The following is a 24772-nucleotide window of genomic DNA, read 5'->3' as shown; positions in this document are numbered from 1 at the left end:
TTATATTGTTTAACTCAAGAATTATGTAAACACATTGCTGAATCTGGAGATCACTTATCTTTGTTTCCTGAGCTCAAATGCATTGTCACATAACTCAGGAGTTAATTTAGTTTGATGTAGCCAAAGCAACTGCATTAAGGATCAGTGAGACTCCTTTAACAATAAGCAGAATATCTCATTGCAAAAGTCTTTTACCAAACTGCAAGATGTTCCAGTAATTTTCATAATATATTAAAGCAGGGGCTGCCAAAGTTGCACCTACAGGTGCATGTGCACCCGCAGGGGCCTTTGCTGGCAACTGTAGGGTTCCCTCCCCCCCCAAAAAAAATAAGGTTGAAAGAAGTATTCTGTTGTAGTCATTATACTAGGTTGTGGTGTGTGCTTGGCTGCAGTGTGTGTGTGTGGTGTCCACAACAGTTTCTCTGGTTTGCATATGTGCCAGGGGCCCAAAAAGGTTAACAACCCTTGTATTAAAGGACATAATCCAACCTCCCTCATGCAGAGTTCCACTTAGCCCTTTTTTGTCTCTCCTCATTCTTCAAGCTTTGTTCAGGTGCATGTGCATTGCATTACAATCTGGGAAGCCCATATGTACAACCAGTGGCTCCACCCCTCTCCAGGCATAAAGGTATAGTCCACACATGAATAGTCTGTGGGCACAGCCTTGCAGAGGCACAGGTCAGATCTGCATATCACTGGGCAATCATATCAAGCAACAGTCTGAGTACTTCATGCTGAGTGATGATAGTTTCAATTTCCCATCCTTTTTTAAAAAATGGAAGAGTCGTTACCTGTGGAGACAGTGCTACTCTTCATTTTTCTGAAAAAAAAGTTGGACTTTCTGTGGTTTAAGAAAAGATGGAAGAACCACAGGGAAAATACAGGATAACAATGATTGGATGATAGCGTCATGTGGATGTCCTCTAAAAAATGAGTGAATGAAGGATGGCAATTTTGCATTAAACACACAGGGTGGGCACCCTAACCTACAGAAATGTGCAAGTATGTCAAAGATCACAAGTCATATAAGGATTTCGGAAGGAAAAGAAAGAGACACTAATTTGAAAAGGTATGTTCTCCATTTATAGAATTTTGTAAAAAAAAACAGATTGAATTCAGGGATGGGAACCATTTTCATAAGAAACGGATGAAGTCATATGTAATTATGATAGTTTTAAACATTAGTATGTTACGAATCTTGAATGTCTTTCTAGGAATAAATCTTTTTATAGTTTTTTGTTTATAATTATGAATGGTAAGAATTGTATTTTTATACTAGGAATTATAATTAAATATTTTAAAGGTTATGTTACTAAATATTGACAGTTAAAAAAAGTTTTAAGCATTTCTGCTAATTTATGGCAGAAATAAAAATAGAATAGATGTAGAAAAATCAAGAATAATTAGCCCTGAGGAAGGCTAGCATAAATGAGTTGTGATTTTTTTAAAAAGTAGGTATTGAAATATTGGTGAATATGTAGCACAACTGTAACTGATCACCAGGTGTAGGCATCATTTCTGCTATAGAGAAAAGCCACAATCCAGCATAAAGTTAGGTTCAACTAAAAGCCCCACAGGACAAATTATCCAGTTATTGGGATTCTGGCCTTTCTCCTAAAAGTTAAACAGCAGCTCTTCAGATGTTCATCTTAATGGGAAAGAATCTAAAAAGTTGTGAATTGACCTCAAACATCATAAGAAAATTAGACGATCCATATTATCTTACACATTAACCCTCCCGTTTAGTAGGCTTGAACAACAATTAGATGTAAAAATGCACACTAAGATACAAATATTTCACTGAAGGTAAGATTTTGGGAGGCAGGTTGGTTTTCCCATGTACTTTCTCAAAATATAGTATTTTCTTACAAAAGGGGTAAAAAAAACCCTAAAGATTATACTGTAGTTAATACTCAAGTCTTATCTTGCTATCATCTTGAATTGGCTTGCCTGAACTACAACATTTTCCTAATCATAACTTTTGTGTGTTAACATTACAAAAAATTGACAGACAAAGCAGTATCCTTGTCAATTTAAAAAGTGTTTTAAACACTTTATGTTATTTAGAGCAATGGATGAATGGATTTTAATAGCAACTTTCCAACTAAACTCACAATTACTGTCATTACGCTAAGTGCTTGATATCCCACTGTGCAGTTTTGCTTTCTGCTTTTTTACCTTCTTCCATGCGCACTTTTAGCCACTGATTGTACAGCCTTTCAGTGTTTTCTGCCTTTTCCTTTAAATAAACTGGCTCTGGCTCCTTCCATCTGGTTCCCCTTCCGTCAGCAACCCTGCACCTGTTCACACCTCCTCTCCTGTTGGATTCCACTGAACATTTCCTCCTCTGCCAGGGCTATTCTGGCACTCACAACCTTTCTGTCATTCAATCCATCTGTCAGAAGTGAACTTTGTTTACCGCAAGCTTCTGCTTTCTTCTTCAAGATGCAAAGCCCCTCAAGGTCATTGTCAAAAGAACTGTCGGCATAGATTTAATCCCTAGCAAAAGACAAAGCTGGACAGTTATCCATTTGTGAAAATTACTTTTTTGGTGTGGAGAAGACAATAGAGAACTAAAATAATAGGATATTTAATGATCATTTAAAAATCCTATAAACATTCATTGTTGCCCATGCTCCTTTCTGTAAAACCTTGTACACTGTACTTTACCCATTTAGCAAAAGTACAATACACCAAAGGGAAAATCCTGACATAAAGAGCTTAGCAAAATAAAAATAAAATGAACGTTGTTTAAGTTAAGGCAAAATGAGGTGGAAAATTATTAACCAAATTACATTGTTAAGGACAAAAATAAAAAAGAACAGAGGAATGACTTAGTTCACGCCAGAATTCTTACTACAGAATATTTCCTGTTACAATATTGTCTTAGAGATAAAGCATAGCTATATCAACGTCATAGCTAACCTAACCACATTAAAAAAAACTGAGATTTTTTTTTAAAGGTCACTAATTTTGTCCGTGCGATTATCTGTATTGCTATTCAAATAGTTTCTGCAAGTTAATGAAATGAGCCATGCAGCTACTTTGAGACATTTCATATTGTTTACAGGATCTATTATGCAGAGCTATTCAGCATGCATCTGCTTTTCATAAAATTGGTTCCGACAGCCATGTATTACTGAATTATTAACTTGCCTCTTAAACTGCTGTACTTATCTAGAAAAATAAAGATATTGTGAACTGTTGTCTTGAGGGATACCCAAATTATAAGGTAGTTTTCTTTATCAAAGAAAAAAAATGTGTCAGAAAGTTACAGAAACATAATTTCACTTTGTAACTGTTTCAAAAATGTTAACCAACATATCACACAAAATATCAAATATCAGACTTTCCCAAATAGTACAATATAATTTCTCTTATATGCCATAACTGGGTCATCAAATGCTTTAAATTCTACTTAGTCAAATAATAAATACCTACTACATTCAGGATCTGGTTTTTAATGTATTGTGCAGGAGAAACTACTTCTTGTATTTTCAGTAATGTGTCCCTTGGGTTTTAAATTAGCTTAGCATAAGATCAAGGGCACAAGCAGGCTCAAGATCTTCTAGGAAGGTTTACTGTATAGCAATCTATCGTCTTACCTATCCGTATAATTGATTTTATACCTCCTTACAATTTTTGCTCTGCTGACAACATGGAAGAGCCATAGGACAAGAAGTCATATACCAGCTGCACTGCTACAAACCGCTCACAGATTGGAGGAATGAGACAGGGAGTAGTGGGATAGTTGATGTGGCAATCATACTGCCATGGATAAAATAAATCTATTGAGCAGGGAAGAAGTCTGCTCCCTGTCATAACTGAATAGACCAAGGACAGAAGAGAGTTACCAGATGGAAAAGATATAAGTAACTGCTCATTTGCTGTTTTTCTGCTCCTCATCTTTATTTCTATGCCATGAAAAGGCTGGATCCATAGTAAAGCAATAATGGTTTTTCATATAGCGTTTTCCTATATGAATTCCTTCAACATATAAAAAATATAAAACGTTTATCTCCCAAAAACATGATTATTACAATGTCAGTGGTTCAGCCTTCAAATAAACAATTAAAAAAAAAACTTAAGAAACAGGCTCCTTTGGTCTAGTAGTTTACAGTTCACCAGGAAAGAAATTAATGGACTTCACATAAAAAGAATTTTAATGTTTCTTTCATTGTACTAGCATCAGCTGCTTTTATGTAGGACAATGCTTAACATTTTAAATTTGCATCACAAGATTGCATTTATGTTTTCACCCTATTTTATAAAGCCTCAAACCCTAAATAATTTTATAATGTCAAATCTTTAAGATCTAATAAGACATTCTGTTAAATGTATTTGGTAATTTTAAAAGATTAATAACCTTCTTCCATTTGAACAAATGGGAAATGATATACTAACAGGATGTTAATCACAAATATTTAAAACAAGAGTAATATAACTGAAATGTATGTGTGTTAGTTTTCCCTTACTAGATGAGTGTCAGTATAAATACTGCAAACAAACTGTTTTATATCAGATGTATTTACAAATCCTTCTCATTTCAGGAAAAAAATGCTGGAGCACTACAAATTAAGTATCAGGCTATAAAATATCCTATTTCCCTTCAAGTAATAAAAAACTAAAGACAGCAACATGTTCTCAATATGGCTAGCTGTTAGATTTTAAAGCATATTTCTTTCACACTTAATACCATTAATGGCTTTGGAAACACTGTGATCTCGAACAGTATATTTTAAAAAGAACAGTAACTATAAGACAGTAGATAAAAAGGTATTCGCTACCTGACAGTTTATAAAGTACAATATAATAATGGTTACTATAGGCACTGCCAGAAAACAAGAGAGCTGATGTATTCCAAATCATTTGATATTTGTCATCATAAAGCAATGCATGGGCTAAATGATGGCAGGTAAATCTCTGCTTTCATAATAATGCAGAGCAGCTAATTTATTTACATATCTATAACTATATTAACACTTTAAGCTATCTTAGGAAGAACCTGTAGTCAAGGGAATGAGTATGTTTCCCACGTAGATTTACACAATCTGAAAATAATTAATTGTTCCAGCCTCTTTTTATAAAATTACCTTAAGCAAGACTTCCTTTTCAGTTGTGGAAATATTTGTGGTTTGTACAGCTGCAGGACAAAGAACCAAGATATTTTCACGGAATGGCTCAGGAAAACAGAATGCTTGCAAGATTCAGTTACAAATAAAGAGAACAAATGGAAACTTTCAAATCTACCCGAGTCATTTACTAATATGCTGCTATATCAAATAAGTCTAATTTTTTCTGTCAGCCCCAAATTAGATATATTGCAGAAACTGATGCATAAATAGCATATGGCTCTGTTATACCACCTATTTCAAATTCCTGTAATGTTTCTTCCCCTCCCCACTCAAAATGAATAATTGAGCCAAACCAGAAACCTTCTGCAAAGAGAAAAAATACAAAGTTGAAAAACAGAAGCAGGAGCTACAATTTTCTTTATTCACCAAAGACAGACATAATGCACATCTACTTGTTTCTTTTTACAGTATTTTTTATCATTCATCCTGGTCACTTAACTATGGTAAGCATTCTATATATCAGATCAATTCTTTCAGCACCATTTAAATTAATTTTCTTTCAACATACAATGTATTTTCTTCTCAGCCTCACTATTTCAAAATTCCTTCTTACACAGGCCAACAATTCATGCTCCTACTGATAGTGACAGGGCAACTTAAAGATTAAGTTATGATCAAAAGTTACAACCTTGGGACACAGTGATTATGCAGAAGGCACAATCTGGTGCCCCATTATTAAAGGGTACAGAGAAAAATATTAGAAACTCTATTTATTTCAGTATAGATCCCAATCTTAATATGTCCTGAACGTACAGGTGACATCAGTACTCTATCTGAATTAACTTCCATTTCATTTCAAATGAACATACTTTTACATTAAGATGAGTAAAATGTACTGATCATAGCTTATAAGCCTTGCAATATGCTTGTAACTCCAGAGAAACGTAGTATGATTTTTTTAATAGCAAAGATTTTCAAGAATTCAATTCATCAGTGGATTTACACATTCCCTATGTTGCAATTTTTTTAGATAAACTGCCCAGTTAACAAAAGTTTTTCTGTGCTTTCTGCAGTAAAAAGGGATTGCAAGGTCTTATATCAGACCAATGGGCACACCACTGCAAACATCATGGAACTCTGCAGCTATCCTGCAGTTTCCCTCTCTGTGGTCAGTCTTCCCAGCTGCCCTATCTGTTACTGTCTGATTAGTTCTGCTAAGGAGCCCCTCCCCTGCCAGCTTTCTGTGCCATCTGTTCTACACAAGATGGCTGCTGCCCAGCAACCTAACACTGCCCTCCTACCTGGCACCCGGCTACCATCCTTACCCCAAAGTGCTAACACAGGTTCTCACTGCTGGCAGAGTCAGGATTTCATTACTACTACTTTGACAAGTGCAGGGTTGTTTGTAATTTCTCTTTTATCCTGATTTTGATTGTACAACCACCTCCCACTGATTCAGTTTGCTTCAGTTTTGTTGCTCACAGATTTTACTCTCCACATTAATCTCCCTCTGGCATGTTACTGCATCTGTTCCCTTTTTTATTATTAATTTTCAAATTCCCACCATTTTTGACAAAAAGGAAGTAATCTACACTCTGCTTCTGCCCATTTCATTTTCTTTAATTTGGAAGATAAGTATGAAAGCATGCCAAAGAAGTTAATTCTCCGTTAACAGTTTATTTTCTGGCATCCCAATGCCTTTGTATATGAAAAACAGATAGGAATAAATGTTGACTAAACCACAAGCAATCCTAAATGTAATGAAAAATAAACATATAAAACAGACACTGAGGAATTTATTAAGCATGTTATCTTGTTTTGGGATTTAATATTTCTTTTCAATTATAAGTTCCCAGATAATGTTTTTTGAAATTACAAATAAAAAAATAAGGATTATTCTTGTGTCAAGTATATTTTTCCATTATATATGCTATTATGGATTATAGTTCTTATAGTGAGTATTCATTTCATATTTTGTCAATAGTTCAATAATGAGTGAACATCTGATATGCCAGTATTTTTTAAAGAAGAACATGAAAATTCTGCTTCTCTATAGCAGACAATATGCAAGTCAGCTAGTCTAGTTATGAAGTACCTGGAATATTTATGTGTGACAGTGAGGAGAAATTTCTTTTGCAAACCAGTAGTGTGTACATGTTATAAACACACATACTTTTATTCTTCTAGCAAAGCATACTGCCAACATTATAACCCAAACTGCAAAACCTAAGCAACTTAAGTTATATTGCAAGAACCTGGGCAATAGAATGCCAGGTTTAATTTTTGTACCTTATTTATTATACATGGACTTCAATTAAAGCCAATGAAACTGTTGAGAGTGTGCTAGAGGCTACTAGAAGCACTGATAAACAGTAGGCATTTGAAGCTAAAATGGATGTGGTGTTCCTAATTGCTTTTGTGTGTCCTTCAAAACCACTGACTTGGAAAAAAACCTTGATTTTCAAATGATTTTTCTGCATATCAGTCATCAAATACCATTAAGCTCTTCTGTTGAAATGTAAACCCTACCAGCAATTACTAGCAAACTAACATGGCATAATTTGACATGAATCAGACTACATGGACTGCTCTGGAGTTCCACTTAGCACTGCAGTCTTGCAAGCATGGATTCCACTTAAACGTTTCAAACTGGGCACAATCCACCTGGACCGTCTTCTGTGCAAGTTCGGTAGAAATGAATCTGAGTTGCATAAAACCATCAATATGCTTGCAATACTCTCTTTAGGTTGCAAAGGAGTTCCCAATGCATTGTACTTATTATTTCTGTAAGTATCAAAAGCCATAAAGTAGTCTGAAAACCAATATTTCAGGTTTTCTGTTTGTTTTTAATGAAGATTATGAGTAATTATTTGAGCCTCTGTCCTAGGCACAAGCTAGAAAGATAACTAAGTTAGTTGTAGTGGATAAACTACATATCAGACATCATTTTCTGTAGTTCGTTGTGCACATGGAAAAAGAAAAAGTTATTCCAATTTACACACATTTATTATTATTATTGGAAATTAATTGCCTTTCTGAGTGGGCTTCCCCAGTGACAGCATTCCATTAATTGCAGCAGTACTACTGAGGAAGCCCTGGAAATGGACTGCCTTCAAGTCAATTCTGACTTATGGCAACCCTATGAATAAGGTTTTCATGGTAAGCAGTATTCAGAGGTGGCTTACCATTGCCTTCCTCTGAGGCTGAGAGGCAGTGACTGGCCCTAGGTCACCCAGTGAGCTTCATGGCTGTGTGGAGATTCAAACCCTGGTTTCCCAGGTTGTAGTCCAACACTCTAACCCAGCCTTTCCCAACCAGTGTGCCTCCAGATGTTGTTGGACTACAACTCCCATCAGCCTTAGTCAGCATTGCCAATGGTCAGGAAAGATGGGAATTGTGGTCCAACAACATCTGGAGGCACACTGGTTGGGAAAGGCTGTTCTAACCACTACGCCATCCTGGGTCTCTACCCAAGTATATAAAACTTCACTTTTCAAAAGGTAAGAAACTCAAAGATGACACTATCACAGATATGTTGGGTCCTGTAGGTAGTCAGAACCTTGAATTGGCCCCAGTAAAGGTAAACAAGCATTGTTTTTATGAGCTTACTACAACCTGTCCTATTAGGACATGGACAGAATGTGGATGAGCTACTAGATCTTCCAAACAATCCACAAGAGCAGCTCCAAACCAGCTGTGTAATGGTAATCTATGTGAGAAGCAACCAGCATACGGATGACCGTAGCCAAGACCAAAGCATTAAGCAAGGCACTTCCCTGGCTTTTCACTGCTAGCTGGGGGGGGGGAGAAGCTGCCTGGAGTTATCTAGAGCAAATATTAATTCAAATGATTTGTAGAAGTGTAGCAAATTTTACTTACAATTTTTTTCATACTGGCACCAGTTCAGCCAATCACCCTTCTTACTCTTCTAGTTTATTACAACAGTTGGATGATAGATGCTTACAACCAATTATATTTAGAACTGTTTACACAACAGAACTATTAACTAGACTGAGGAATACAAGATGCAAGTATGAATCAAATTATCAATAATTTTTAAAGATACAGGTTTACAGAATGCCATGTTTCTGAGCCCAAACGAAGGGAGCAATAAAGTGGCCTATATACCTTTAAATGGGTTGATCTGTCTCCACCCCATGTCTCACTGAATTTTACAAGATTGATCAAGATCACACTTTTAAGTTTACCATCTGTGAAACAAGTGAAGACTGCAAGGGCATACACAGAGCCACACTTTAGGGATGATCTATTTTATTTAATTAGTTGGTTGAGAAAATTATTAATCACTTCATATTTGAAAATTTTCAAAGTGACATACAGCAAAGAGTTTTACAAAAACAAAAGACAATAATAAGAATATATAAAAGCCATATAAAATAAAAATTCTGCCATTTCATAAAACTGACAGTAGGCATGGCTAGCATCACCCTTCTGGGAAGGCCTGTCTGAATAAAAATGTCTGTAGTAGGAATTGAAACCTCAATATGGAATTTCCACCCACAGGAGACTCATCATAATCTGAGTCAGTGAGCCACTTCATATATTACAGGCTTTCATGGTTCCACTGTGGATCAACCTAGTATTTTTTTAACATTTGAAGAACATTTGCATGCCTGACAGCAATTATAAATGTACACCCAGAAGAAACAACTGGCCGACACTCCCATGTGTATTTTATTGCATCATTTCACACATGTGACTGCATTTCAATGTTAGAGAGATCAAAATGACCCATGACAAAAACATAGGAATCATTCAGTATTTTGGGATAGAATTAAAAATCCATGTTAGAATGAAATACATTAAGGTTTTAAATAGTTATTATTTTGTTAACCATCTTAACAAACATCTAAAAAGTCTAATAAAATTATAATCCATATGCACTGTCATTGAAACAGCAGTGTAATTCTGCCATCAAATTATCACAAATATAAATGAAATATAAATAGATAAAAGACATACATACCCCTGCAATTTTGTACAAAAAAGGCAGAATGAAGACAGAATAAAAACTGTTGTTAGCTGACTAGTAACTAAACTGTTCTATTGTAAACTAGATTTTTTGGAAAAGAAAACTATTTTTAAGAAAGTCAGTTTCTGGAGGATAAAATATTGATGGGTGACTATTTTAACATGTGACTAAGAGGTTTTATATGGAAAAAACTGCAGGTCCTGCATATATATAGGGTCTTGCCCATCTATATACGGCGCAGGGCCACGATATCTGTTGGAATGCCTCTCCCGATATGAACCGGCCCGTACACTACGTTCCACAACGAAGGCCCTCCTCCGGGCCCCGACTCATAGGGAGGCCCGGAGGGTGGTGGCAAGATCTAGAGCCTTCTCGGTGGTGGCCCCCGAATTGTGGAACAGTCTCCCCGTGGAGGTGCGCTTGGCGCCGACGCTGTTTTCTTTTCGGCGCCAAGTGAAAACCTTTCTTTTCACCGAAGCATTTTAATTTAGTTTAACTTAAATTTATACAAATTGTTGTAATTGATTTTTGATTGTTTTTATGTCCTGTGGTATTGTATTATGATTTTACTGTACTTTGTTCACCGCCCAGAGAGCTATTGCTAGTCGGGCGGTTTATAAGCTTAATTAATAATAATAATATAATAATATATTTAGGATTATAGTATTTACTGTGGCAGAATTGTCAGGTTTTTTTTTAAAAAAAATGCAATAATTAGGAATAGCAATACTCATTTGCACTCAATTATAAAACTCATTCCTCTTCCTTTTGAAAATTTATATCAGGGTTATATCCACAAAAGCCAAGATTTTTTATAGATTCTAAATCCTGGGTGTGAAACTGAGCTGTTTCAGAATGCAAAAATGTTCAGGTTTTTTCTTCAAAAAAGTAAATTTCTAGCCATGTTGGTAGATAAAAGCTTAAGAGTGTGGAAACTGATGGACCACAAAGACAGAATGTATGGGTTTTTCAAGTCCCTATATCATAACCAAATTCAGATGCCATGTATGTTTGTTTTTCTTCTTCACTAATATTTTTTCCACTTCTGCATTTTAACAAGCCATCTAACTGCAGTAATTTAATAATTTATAACCAGAACCAATATGCCATACAATTAATATTAGAATTTGTAAAATAGATAGACCAATGGTCTGTCTCGGTATAAGGTAGCTTCCTATGTTTGTAAACTTCTATTCATTTCTATAAAATCAACCACTGAATTGTTTACCTAGGGGCAGAAGTAACTTCACCTTCATTTTGGTGCAACTTTCATAAAACTTAAACTATGTTTTTTATGTAGTTTGTATGTTGTATTTTACTTGATCTTGTACGCCGCCTAGAGTGGCCACTTGTGCGGCCAGATAGGCGGCCTAGAAATAAAATTTATTATTATTATTATTATTATTATGTTAGAAGGGCCAAACATGGGCCACCTAACTACACCTGCAAGCCAGACATGAAAAGCCTCTCATTAAAGGAATATACCTCTTTTGAGACTGCAGGGCACCACAAAGGCAGACAAATGCTGCCCTGAGCTCCTACTGGGAGAAAGGGCGGGATACCAATCAATCAATCAATCCAACAATCAAATACAATCTATGCTTTTTTATTACTTAAGCCCACAATTTTAAATTATAATACTGAATGGTGCTTTTAAACCATAATAGAATTGACTGATAAGGAAATGAATGTTAACACAACATTGGAAAGCAAAAACTTATAAAAGATTGGTTGTCATGAGTTATGAATAATAGTCTTATGAATGACAGGATCAAATAATTCCTAAATGCAATTATAGTATGCAGAAATGGTCAGCAATATATCGAAGGGCAGCTCATCATAAGTAAATAACAACTCATCAGCCATTTTTAAATAATAAAGCAAAGGGGAGGGGGAAAGGTGGCTGAGTGCATGAGGCAACAAGGTTGTGAAAGAGTTAAGCAAAATGGGGTGAGGAGGAAGAAAATATGGTGGTATGGAAGATGAAAGCATGTAACAAGAAGGAAAAGTGCAAGAGGTTCCTGAAGATGAAGATATTGTTGGGGGGGGGGGTTCAATTTAGCTTAGTTTAGATAGGATGATCAGAGTGGGATTATTCATTTACTATGAGGATGAGCCCTTTACCAGGTGAGAGACCAATGATATGTATAACATATTTTATCCATGTTAATGATATGTAAACACTAGTTTGGGGGAACCACCAAAATTTTGGGCAGCTTGAACAAACTTGTAAAGAACCACCCACTAGGTTGGCTATAACTTGTTAGACTAGTTATAGCATAAGAGGCAGGACAAACAGAAACACAATTAAAAAAAAATCTTTTCCAACTTCTCCCCTGTGAATGTTGAAATTGAATATTCTCCCAATCCAACTCCAAATATTCAAAAATCCTACTCTGAAACCTGTGACTCAGTGGTTTGTGTCCATGCCTTTCACTTGAATACACATACAGGCCCATGTTGTCTCAGTTCAGGCTCAGTGAGCTGCTTTCACTCAAAAAACTTATTTCCCATTAGCAGGGGGACAACCCAGTTGGCCCTGAGAGACTAAGTGATTAGAATCTCTGGTCTTTCCTTCTGGCCTCATGTGCTCATTCCCGTCTTCTTTTTCTGTGGCAGGCTTGGGCCCCAAAATTGACCAGGGATGAGGACACTGATCCACAACCTCAGGTGGAGTCTGCTACCACCATCAAGACATCTGCCCTGGAAAGGGAAGTTGATAGTTTGAAGGACCAGTTCTTGGAGAAGAGAGATGTAAAAGAGTTGCTGGAAAACTACTTGGTAGAAATTTAACAGCAGTGTTATGTGCTGGATTGTGATCTAAAATAATTACAGCAGAAAATAAATGAGCTGCTGGAGATTAAAGACATGATGGCTAGGCAGAAACAGGAACCTGCAGAAAAAGAGAATGAAAAAGAAGACCTGGAGAATCAACTTCAAGAAACCCAAGAACAAATTGCCCTGATGAACAAGCAACAAGATGACACAGAACTGCTCGAGGCACAGTATGAGAAACCGGTGATTTTAGAGGGGACCAAGAAAACACATGATGTGAATAAACTGGCTGAGAAATGTGGTCATGACAAATAATACTATGAAAAGCAACAATTACACCACTTAAGCTATAAAAGTGAAAATCACTGTCAAACCCAGTTCATCTTCTGCAATCAAGCATCAAAAACAAAATTCTGCAAAATGGAAAGTATAATCCTTATGTAACACTGAAATATTATTGTTTCATCATTAATTTTGGCAAATATGAATCACTTATTTGGATGCTTAATTTAATTAAGCTCTTAGTATACCTTATTAAGAATGTGGAAGTTTTTCAGAAAATTTATCTACAGTTTGGATTTTCTCCAAGACACCACATAGCTTCATAACTTGTATGATTAGCCTTAGAATGGAAATTGGTAAACCATTTGGTTAACTATCACAACAAATCATTATAAAAGAAGTCCTGCAAATGCAAAACTTTTGCTGTCTTAACAACTTACCCAAAACTTTTTTCAAGTTCATTAACCTCTAGCATATTTGTTCTCTAAATACAGGCTGTGAGAAGGGTGTTTTTCTCCCCATCTGCTACTAGCCCATGATCTATATTTACACCATTTCTTTAAAAAAGAGGATGGTGTGATCACTTAAGAGGCGTACTATAATCTCCCATATTCATATCCATGTGTGAGTCTACACACACATACCATACATGTACTTGACCCAACTAATACTATAAACCTAAATGCTTTCTGGCATACTTTTTAAACCTGGACATTCGCTTCATGTCCCAGAACTTGTCAAAATAAAAACTAGTTCATGCTATAGATTAAACTCATTTTTCTTTTGTTTTCTGTTTTTTTAAGTGTTAAAACAATTGTGCTCAGTGAGATTGGGCAGGTATAACAGTAGCAAAACTTCAGAAAGGTTTTGAATAGCTACTTGCTTGTGTACTACACAAACATTTTGGTACAAATTTTAGTGTTTTATGCATTATTGGTTTTCTCTGAAGAGCATGCATGCATCCAACTGTAATCAGTAACTAGGAAAGTAATGGCTATCTTCAGCTTTTATTGATCAATACGGAATTGGTGAGCAATGTGCTATATAATCTCAATTGTTCCATAAGGCAACTGCATCAAAGAATCTTGAAAGAACAACTGGGTACATATAACTTTCCCTGACTACAAATTGTTCTGAGATAACATTTAGCACCTTGCTTGTTTGAGAGAATACTATAGAATAAACTGGATGAATAGATTTATTGTTATCACTAAATCCCTGCCATGCTTCATCTTGTCTGGATGTTTTGCTCAGTACATCTTCACTTCTAATCTCCTGAAAGCTGTGCACTCACTCAGTTTCTAAGCACTGGTAAAATTAGCAGTATGAAATAGAAATTGTTGCTAAGGCCACATATGACAAGGGATACCTGGTGAGGTGCAGTTGGTGCTCAGCTTTACCCAGCAATTCGGTTAGTTTCAAACAGTCATCCTTAGCTCTTGCTGTATCCTGCAGTGCTTGTTCCAAACGTTGTTTACTTTCATTGAGCTCTGCTTGTAATTTCTCTGTTTCCTTAAAAACACAGAGGACCACAGCAAATTAAGTCAAATCAGCTAAGCATAGTAAAGTAAATTATATACATTATCAAGAAAAAACTGTACATATTTACCTTTTATTTAAAAAATTGAAAGGGAACTTTTTAAAAAAAAAAATCCTTTAATAAAAGTTTAAAAAAAGAAAGAGGTCTGAGCTACAAAATTCATTATTTTTGCTAATTTGTTTATCTTTTTTTACAGTTCAGTGCTGCTAGGTTTACATAAATTTACCAAAACTTACATAACTACCTGTGATACATAAATGGAGTAATCTCAGTAATCATACATAGAAAATAAGCCTACTAAAATTCCACACCACAATAACCATATCTTTATTAGCCTTTTTTAAGAGAAGAATTGTATATTAAGGAGACTTTTTTTTACAGTTTGTGGCCACAGAAATTCAGAAAGATGTTGATCACTGTTAAAAAATTTCCCCCGTTTCCAACTGACACTACAACCCCGAGAAAGTAAATGTATATGTGTGTGTGTGTGTGTGTGTGTATATATATATAATTTGACAACTATCAACTAATGCCAAGACAACCTCATAATTCCACGCTATAGGCATAAATATAAGCTTTCATTATTTTCTCAAGGGAAATATCTAAAGTGAACAGATGGGCTTTATAGCATCCCCTCAAGATAAATCAGCTCAGAACTTGAGCTGTCGGACCAACAAAAAAGCAAATTTTAACATGAAAGGACTTTTGCTGAAAATGGCCTCCCTCTACCTGCCAGATGTTTGAGCCCAGGGATTTAAGGCAATACTGTAACCAATATTCCAATACTAATGTAGATTACATACAGAGAGCAAATAGCTTCTCATTTAGTATGAGTCCATATCGCAAGATAAAGATGTGAAAGATAAACACTCATGAATTTTACCCAGAAACAACAAAGAAATATGTGTTACATTTCAAACACTAACTTAATGTTCTTTCCATAGCCTAAACCAACTTAAATATTTTTAAAAGATTTCAAATTGTTACTATGCAATTACTATTTCTATATGCAACTCACAAATATTAATAACTATGGGAAAGTTACTTTTTTAAAGCATTCTTCCACATTCTTCAGACAAAAAGAAAAAGAAGGCTTTCAGATCTGATTACATAAGATCAACAACAATCAATCAATCAATATTTATTTTGGTCACCGACCAGCCAGGATCAACAACAAACATCATGCTCCCTGCCCTTAGGCTTACAATCTAAAAGACGTAACACACAAGGAAAATGGATTGGGAGGAGGAAAAAAGCAAACACAGTCACCAGTTCTAAGTTGCAAAGTTCTTTTAATGAGTTTGAATGGAAACAGTTTGCAAGAAGAAGCCAACAATTACTAAACTCTCAGCTGAGCTGGAAGACTATCCCTCCTTCCCATCTCTTCCTCTGCTGCAGCCTGATGGAATGGATGTTGCTACATGACCACTGAGGGAGAGGGAAAACATAATGGAACTGATTTCTCAACAGATGGTGGCCTACTTCCTTTCTTCACTTTGTGACAGCCTGATTGAGTGGCATCCCCTCTTAACAGAAATGTTACATGGGTTACATCTTAGAGTGTCTCTCTGCTGATGGCAGACTCTTCGATCCAGAGGAGGTTTCTGTCAGTGAAACTAGGGAGCCAATTTTTGACCACTCCCTTTTTTCTTGCAGCCCACATCACCTCCCATGCTGTTTCAAAGGGAATCTTAGCATTTGGGAGGAGACAGGTGGGGGGAGGCTGCAGGAGGAAGGAAATTAGCAAAAATCACCTCACTTCATGTTCTGCTGATGGAAGTCTCTGCTGGATCAAAGAGCTTTCCATCATCAAAGGGATACCAACTGTTAGTAAACAATCTCACATAAACTGAAGGCAATGGATAAAAAGGGATTTTGGGATCTCCAAAACTACTTAAGGCAATCCATAGCCATAAATGGATTTAAGATGAACTCCCCCTCTTCACTCAGGTTAGACATGAACAGATAAGCAAGCCCATTAAGAATTTATTTTAAAGGACCCGGGGGGGGATCTGATAACAAAGAATGAAGAAATAGCTAGACAATATAGCATCAAAGTATGGCAAGTCAGAATATTCTGTAAATCTGTAAAATATGAACTCTTAAAAGCACAAAAACATCAGTTAAATAATGCAGATTATTGTAGATTCCACAGATATATGTAAGGAAGTATAGGCACGAGCATAAGAACAGAGAAAGGCAGAGACCTCAAAGGTGTATGTGAAACAATCTGAGGCTCCACTCATTTCAAATCAAAGAATTTTTCTTCAGTAGCAACTGCATAAGTTTTATCAAAGACAACCAAGACTAAGATATGGCAAGTAAAACTTATGGGAGGAACTCCCAGACAAAACTGATTTTAATATAAAGGCATGAAGGGGAAGACAAGTAATCACTAACATAAAAAGGCTGTTTTAGATCTTTATCAGCTATGGTTGTTATTACCAGTGAACATAACCCAGAAAAACAATTAAGCACATTTAACCCCCCTGATTTCAAAGAGAGAGAGAGAGAGACTTAAATATATATTTCACTATCCTAGATTTTTCCCAATTTTGATAAAACTTTTGTTAAACTAACCACTTTTTAAAGACTGGCAACCTATACTAAGGGCTAGTTGGGAATAAATTAACTTTGTACAGAGCCTAGCTTATTTTTTGGCAGGATGGGCAGAGACTGATGATCTTAAAAAATATACTGGATTGCTTAAAAATTCAGCTATAACAAATTTCTCTTTTAATCTTGTTTAAAGTTAAATGTGATCTTAATGTACATACATAATCTCTCAGAACTAAGTGTCTCTTTTATGAAGTTATAAAAGGCTGCTTTTCATTGTAAAGAAAACTGTTGGGAAAATATCTCTTAAAACAGCACAATAATTCATGTATATATTATTGGTTGATCCTGGGGACTAAGGATTAGCAAGTCACCACAGGTGACATTCACTGGTCCATCTGGCTGGCATATTTTTCTTATTTGAGGCCTAAACTACCTGATCTCTGCATCTAGCTTAGAATCAGCAGTCAAACAATAAATATTTATGGCCTTATCAACTGAAGAACATGAGCATTTCAATATAACAACCCACCTCTACACAAACAATACAGTTTTGTTAAATCTTGCCAGAGCAAATTCTATTGTTTTGGGATACAATTCCATGTCTCCTTCCTATATAACAGCTATACAACAGCTCAGGACTCCATGGCTGCCATGATAACCATGGAGCTGTTCCAACATGCAGTCCAGTATATATAGCAGGTCAGAGTATCAGAGAGTTGGAATGAACCTCTAGCCAAACCCAAGCCAATGCACAAAATTTGCTATTACAGCATCCTTGATAGGGAGCCACCCAGTTTCTGCTTAAAAGGCACTATTTTCTAAGGCAGTCAACCACCTTCCAGTGCAGTCCTCATCCTTTTTCTTGTAATTTGAACCTGTTGGTTCAGGTCCTACCCTCTGGAGTGACAGATAATATATTTGCTCCATTATATGACAGCCTTTCAGATATTTCAAAGATGGCTATCATATCACTTCATTGTCTCTTCTCCAGTCTAAACATACCAATCTTCTTCAACCTTCCTCATAAGACTTGGTCTCCAGGTCCCTCATCATCATAATCTTCCACTTTGTTGATATCCTTCTTAAACTAAGATTCTTAGAACCAAACACAGTACTCCAGGTCACAATTAGGTTCTCTTGTTTGGACAGGAGGGCACAGGTCCAATTGTGAAGGATTGTTCTTTTGAGTCCCTTGTCATGGATGGATCACTTTCTGTTGAGGCTTAGACCACTTACCAGCCACTTCTTCTCCTCCAGTAGAATGGACTGCCCCAAAGGCTAATAGAATGTAAGGGATTCCCAAGAGCTCTTGAGGAGTTTGTCTGATACAGCTGGCACTCCTGTCAATGACCTAATCCCTCTGTGGAATACAGACATGACTGGGACAGCTGATGCAGTTCCTCAGAAATACTCTGTTCCACTAGGCAGAAGCTGATTGGTTCCCTTGACAGTTGACAGTTATGAAGCAGGTTAGGAGAAGGCTAGTACATCTGGTAGAAAATTTGTGGTGAATCTCATTATTGAATCTATTCTGTGGCAGTGATGATGACAAAGAAACATTTCCTTGCCACCACTGCATGCTTGTGGTGCTATCCAGCAGAGCTTTTCTGTATTATTAGTGGGCTGCTGCAAATTGACCTAAGGAGATTAAAGAACCTTCAGTGGTACACTGTGACTTGTTTGCTAAGCACTTCAGTCACATCCACCATGTCTTAGATGTAAGTGTTGGGAAAGAACCATCTATAGATGTTTCCAGCATTCTGTCTAGCTCCGTATAAGTGGATGAACTTCAGCTATGGAGGCCTGAAAACATGAGCAAGGTCCTTGACAAATGTGGCTCAGCCCTTAGCCTTCTTGATTCATAATACCAAGCAGAGAAGGATTGACTGGCTACTTTTAGGAGGTAGTGAATGCCTCTCTTTGGGAAAGATTGGTACCAGCTTTCTTGAAAGAGGCAGCTGTATGGCTGCTCCTGAAGAGGATATATATAAAGAAGATTAAACAGCGATTGGCCAGACACTGATACACTTTTCCTAGGCAAGATGTCTGAGTGTTTCCCATTCACTCAAAGTACTCTTGGATGATACAATTTATAAGGATCCATTTCAAATCATGTTTGAGCCTGGGGTTTGGGGGACAGGCTGCCTTGGTTGCCCTGATGCCAGGAGAAGGACAGGGGAAGTATGACCTTGCTAAGTCAACAGGACCTTTCAACAGATGGACCTTACCATCATCCATGGTAGCCCTTCTGGATAGACTGGGTTGGGAATTAGTAGCACTGTGCTATGATGATTCCATTCTGGATGCCAGTTTATTTATTCATTCCCTTTCTCAGTCACCCTACAACCACTGTTCTCTGGGTGACATACAATATAAAACAGACTAAAAACCACAATTCCAATAAAACAAGAACCAATAAAGCAGCATATAAATTAGCTATAAAAACAAAACAACCACATCAAAGGAGAGACAGAAATCACAGCAACTATCAATTAATACAGAAAGTTAAAGGGATGAATTCCACAGAGTTAAACAACCATTATAAAATCATAGCCTAACAAAGAGATTCTTTTTTTAAAAAAGATTGTAAAGGCCTGGGGAAATGGAACAGTATTTGCCTGGTGTCATAAAGGCATTAAGGTATGTGCCATGCAGGTCTCTGGAGAGGGCATTCTACAATTGGGAGCTACTATTGAAAAGGCCCTCTTTCTCATAACCACTCTCTGCACCTCAACCTCTTTAAGGAGGCTGGATCATTCTCTCCCTTAAAGAAAGATTTGGACCCAGACAGTCCTCCCCTACCTGTTAGCTGTAGCAGGCACAAAGTGCAAGGGTAGAGCATACTGTAGTTTGTCAAATCCAGCCAAGCACCTTGCACATATCATCAGGCTCCCAGAACTAAGTCATCCAAGAATGTAGGACTAAACCATTGGCATTAACTGTGGGGTCTAAGTTGTGGTATATGCCAGCAATTTTATACTCAATATCTCACATACATGACACACTATGCTATATGAGGAGTCTGTCACTGGGTCAGAATATAAAAGGTCCTGAACCGCTCAAGAAAGATGCACTAATAGTGGAGATTCCAGAAGACAGTGCTGGGAGGCTACTGCTTGATTTCATGTTACAGGAGTCTTACAAGTTTCTCTCTTGTCCCTCGTGCTCTTTAACATCTTTATGAAACAGGTGAAGAAGTAACCCAGATATTTGGAGTTTGGTACCATCAGTAAGCTCTTCTAGGCAGTGGAAGTGCTGAATCAATGCCTGAACTCTATAATGGACTGGATGAGATGAACTAAACTGAAGCTCAGTTGAGGTAAGAAAGAGATGCTGTGAGTAAGTGCTTTGTCTGACTCTACCTCTGGTGCACAAACTGCTCTGGATGGGGTTGCACTCCCCCTAATGGAGCAAGTTTGCAATTTGATTGTTCTAGATACAACTTTTTGTTGACGACACAAATACTTCCACGGCATTTCCCAGTAACTTTAGCAGGTGCACCAACTATGACCCTTCCTGGAAAGAGACACATTAGCTTCAGTTATCTATGCTCTAGGCATGTCCAGGCTACCTTCAAAGATTGCTTAGAAGTTGCAGTTAAAGCAAAATTCAACTGCCAGACTGCAGTTGAGGTGCTAAAAACACGCCCTATTAGTGCTGAAATATCTGCATTGGTTACTGGCCCAAATCCAAAGTATCAGTGCTTATCTTTAAAACCTTTCACAGGTAGGGACTAAGGCATGCAATGGATCTCCAATCTCCAGATATGCCTACCCACATGCTGAGGTGATCTCTAGAGGGCATCCTTCAAATGCCATACAACAGGAGAAACCAAGGGAAAGGACTTTTTCTTTGTTCCTGGATCCCGGGCTATGGAATACACTTCCCAGAGCGGCTTGCCTGGTGCCAACTTTCATGTTATTTTGGCACCAGAAGACCATTTTAATTCTCCCAAGCAATTTAACTATGGATTTTATCTCTGAGGATTGGTGTTTACGTTGTACTGCCATCTGTTACTTAAGAAGTTATTGCTGTTAATTTATGACAGGGGTAGCCAATGTAGTACCCTCCAGAAGTTGTTGGACAACTCTCTTCATCCCCCTTAAGCATTGGCCATGCTGGCTGGGGATGATAGGAGATGTTGTCCAACAACATCTGGGGGGGGCCTCACTGGCTACCCCTGGTTTATGGTTTGTATCTTCATTACATTTGTTGTCATTATTATTGTAAAGCCACCCTGAGAAAATTTATTTGAAGGGTGGTATATAGAACCCGAAAACTCAATAAGCTTTGGAGTATGCCTTGACTGAGTCAGTTCAGTACTGTCAGTCTGGTTCCCACCCCATTTGTTGATTACGACTGTTGAACAAATGGGGATGGGTCTGGAGTTTGTTTGCTTTTTTGTTTGATACCATAGTTGGGGTGAGGCAGAGAAGAGCAAGACCAATTACACATTCACTTAGAACAGAAGATTCTGTGGTGCACTTGCCATTCATATATATGTGCTGGAGTGCAGTGGTGTTGCTGGTTACTCATACAAATTGAACAAGCATCACAAAATCTTTTGGGATATACTCCTATCATGAGAGGTGCTGGCTTTGCTGGAAAAAATAACAGAGTCTGAACTCAAAGGTTGCTTAAGGCATGACAGCAGCCCCTTGGATTCTGCCACCTAATGTGAAGGACTAGTCTTCCTCACAAGGTGGAGATGGCATTTAAAAAGTGCAACAACCTATTTTTCACAAGGATCTGATGTTATAGTTTCCCAAGAATCTTAAAACATAGTCTTGGCTTATGTAGCTCAATCCCACTCATGTGCCTGCATTTTGTTTTGATCTATACACCAAACCATATAACTGTTGTCACAATTAGTAAGGTTCAAGACAAGTTACTTTCCTGGCTTATGGAGACTCACTAGAAAGACACTTCAGAACCTCTACATTAGGGAATGAAATAATTCCTGTAATAAGGAACAAGAAATAATTCCAATAAGGTTTAAGCAGAGGAGACTGAATTATATAGTTCAATACTTGATGGCTTAAATAGAATCCTGATAAACCTAGGTTTCAAGAAAAACTTGAAAGAATACAATTTTAAGCTCACAGCACTTGCGGAGGTGAGTCCTTCAAAAAATTCAGAAACATCATCATCATTATTATATAAAAATAAAGAGAAAAGAATGAATAGGATATATGAGACAATGCTGGGATGCAGTGTGTACATATATCACACACCGCGTCCCAACAGTGTCTTATATATCCTAGACTTTCATTCTTCCCACTTCCCTAAGAAACCGTCCCAAGTTTTGAGAAAATGTCTTATCATTCATTCAGATAGTGATGTGTGCAAAAGTGAATCAGGACAAAATGACAGAGTATTTCACAAAGACCTAGTATAAGTGACTCTAAAGACAAATTGAAGTTGGACACAAGAGCATAGGCAGTAAAAGAAGAGAATGGTGGGGAAACAGCGACACAAGAAAGATGGCTAGCAAAGTCATTAGGAATTGAATGAATGGGGAAAATATGGTACGAGTTTCTCTAAAAATGGATAAAGGCTTCAACAGGTGTGTGTGTATACACACACCTTTTTAGTCACAAAGTATACATGGAAATATTAAAATCAGTTAAAACTATATAATAAAACAGCCAAGACAAGCTGCAAGGGGATGGGGAAACACCTTTTTGTTTACTACATTTCTCCTCTATTCAGGGCCAGATAGTTCTTGAGTAGCCTTATTACAGTGGTTAGGGAACAGAAAGGCTACTTCTGCTGGCATAGGCAGATAAATGGTTTGCAATTCTGCAGGATGTTCCTTCTTTTCTCTTCTTCTTCATTAGGGCAAGATGGGCCTCAGAAAGCCCTGTTATGGCACAGGTGGAGGAGAAGGACAGATGGTGTGTGTGTGAAAATGTGGAGATGGTGCATGGTATTTAAATAAATAAATAACCAAACAAATAAAAAGATACCTCACATGATACTGATGTCAAAAACCAAATTTTGTTGACCAGACCGAATGCCTCCCTAGTCCAGCATTCCTTTCTCACAGTGGCCAACTCTATACCTGTGGGAAGCCCACAAACAGGACATGAGTGCACTAGCACTCTCATGTTCACGTTCCCTAGCAACGGGTATCCAGAGGCATATTTCTTTTGATACTGGCAGTAATATAGCCATTATGACTACTAGCCATTGATATCATGTCTAGTATCACCATGCTTGCCTAGGCAATTTTCCCCATGGATGTCAGCAATATACTTCTATGTTCAGGGAGTAAACCTTTCTAGAACACAAATCATCAAAGGAAATTTAGCTTAAGTGCTAGAGGAATCTCTCCCCACTGTGGCCCTGACTGTTCTGCTGGAGAAAATGTTACCTAATTAAGTCCAGTGGTAATGGTCCAGAAAGGAGTTCTTATTGAGTTAGTAAAAACATAGTAATTTACAGATTAAGTGCTGAAGACGTGATGGAAGGAAAGGGTGAAAGAAGTGAAGTAGTGGCAAGCCAACAGCAGGCTCTACCAGAATGCTTAAAATTAAAGGGAGAGGCAGGAAAGAGGCTGAAGCAGGGGAAATTGACAAGTTCCTTATGCTCTGTCGGGAAATTGACTTGCTTTGGCCATGCTTCTCTGGACAGAAACCGCTAGATGTGGGAGTGAAGAAAAATGTCAGTCAAAAGCAGGAGTCCAGAGATTCATGCTGCATTCATCTCAGTAAGACCTCTTCTGGAATTATCTGAAGTATAGGGGTTCAGAGATCCAAGGACAGACACCTAGCCCAGGGCCACCAAGAGGGGGTTCAAGGGGATACAGATGTACCAGGCCTGGAGATGTGAAGGCCCAGAAAAAAACAGAAAATTCAGAAAAATGGGGGGGTCCATTTTTTTCCTAAGCCTTTTTTGTTTTTTCCCTGAAAAATTGGAAAAATTGAAAAAAATGAAGAAAAAATGGATTATGGAATGTTTTATTTTAGCATGATAAATAATATGTTTCATTGAATCTTGGTCCCTCCCCCTTTTTCTCAGTTCTTTTTATAGGGATGGATACTTTATGTCTGCTTGACACTGTGGAGGACTAGCAGAGACATAATTTTCCTTGTTATTAATGTTGATGGTTTCTTCTGGTTTTTTAAATTGTTTTTTGCCTGCTCCTCATAAACTGGCAAAACAAAAGAGGTTCCTTACAGTTCAGATGTTTCTTACAGTCCAGGATCTTGTAGATCCATTTGTTACCAAAAACAGTAAAAATGTAAAAAAGTAAATTCAATTTGTAATAATTGTTTGAATAAAATGTACTTTTAATATACCAAGTGTGATAATTTTATGCCAAACCAACTTGTACATAATTACATTTGATGTTCCTGAAGTAACAAAGTGATCTTCAATCTGTAAAAGTGTTAATATTGCATTTTTTCAATTTTTCCAAAACGTTCTGTTTTTTTCTGGAAAAAACCCGGGGAAACACCCAGTTTTTTCCATGGCTTCAAAATTTCTGGAAATTTTACATCTCTAACTGGGCCCTGAGCCAGCAGATTCTTAGCTTTCATTTTT

General features: G+C 37.1%; 1 protein-coding gene across 1 annotated transcript in view; it reads right to left on the bottom strand.

Moving 5' to 3' along the window:
* The window catches only part of SDCCAG8 (SHH signaling and ciliogenesis regulator SDCCAG8), a 231828-nt gene that overhangs the window by 143686 nt on the left and 63370 nt on the right, over positions 1-24772 (bottom strand). The window contains exon 13 of the mRNA XM_061626111.1: positions 14495-14637. Coding sequence (XP_061482095.1) covers positions 14495-14637 — 143 coding nt within the window. The remainder of the gene's footprint in view (positions 1-14494; positions 14638-24772) is intronic.

This window comes from Rhineura floridana, chromosome 4, assembly GCF_030035675.1.
Source record: "Rhineura floridana isolate rRhiFlo1 chromosome 4, rRhiFlo1.hap2, whole genome shotgun sequence".
NCBI classification, from domain to species: domain Eukaryota; kingdom Metazoa; phylum Chordata; class Lepidosauria; order Squamata; family Rhineuridae; genus Rhineura; species Rhineura floridana.
The sequence above is the reverse complement of the archived record's forward strand: the minus strand, read 5'-3'. Positions and strand labels throughout refer to the sequence as shown.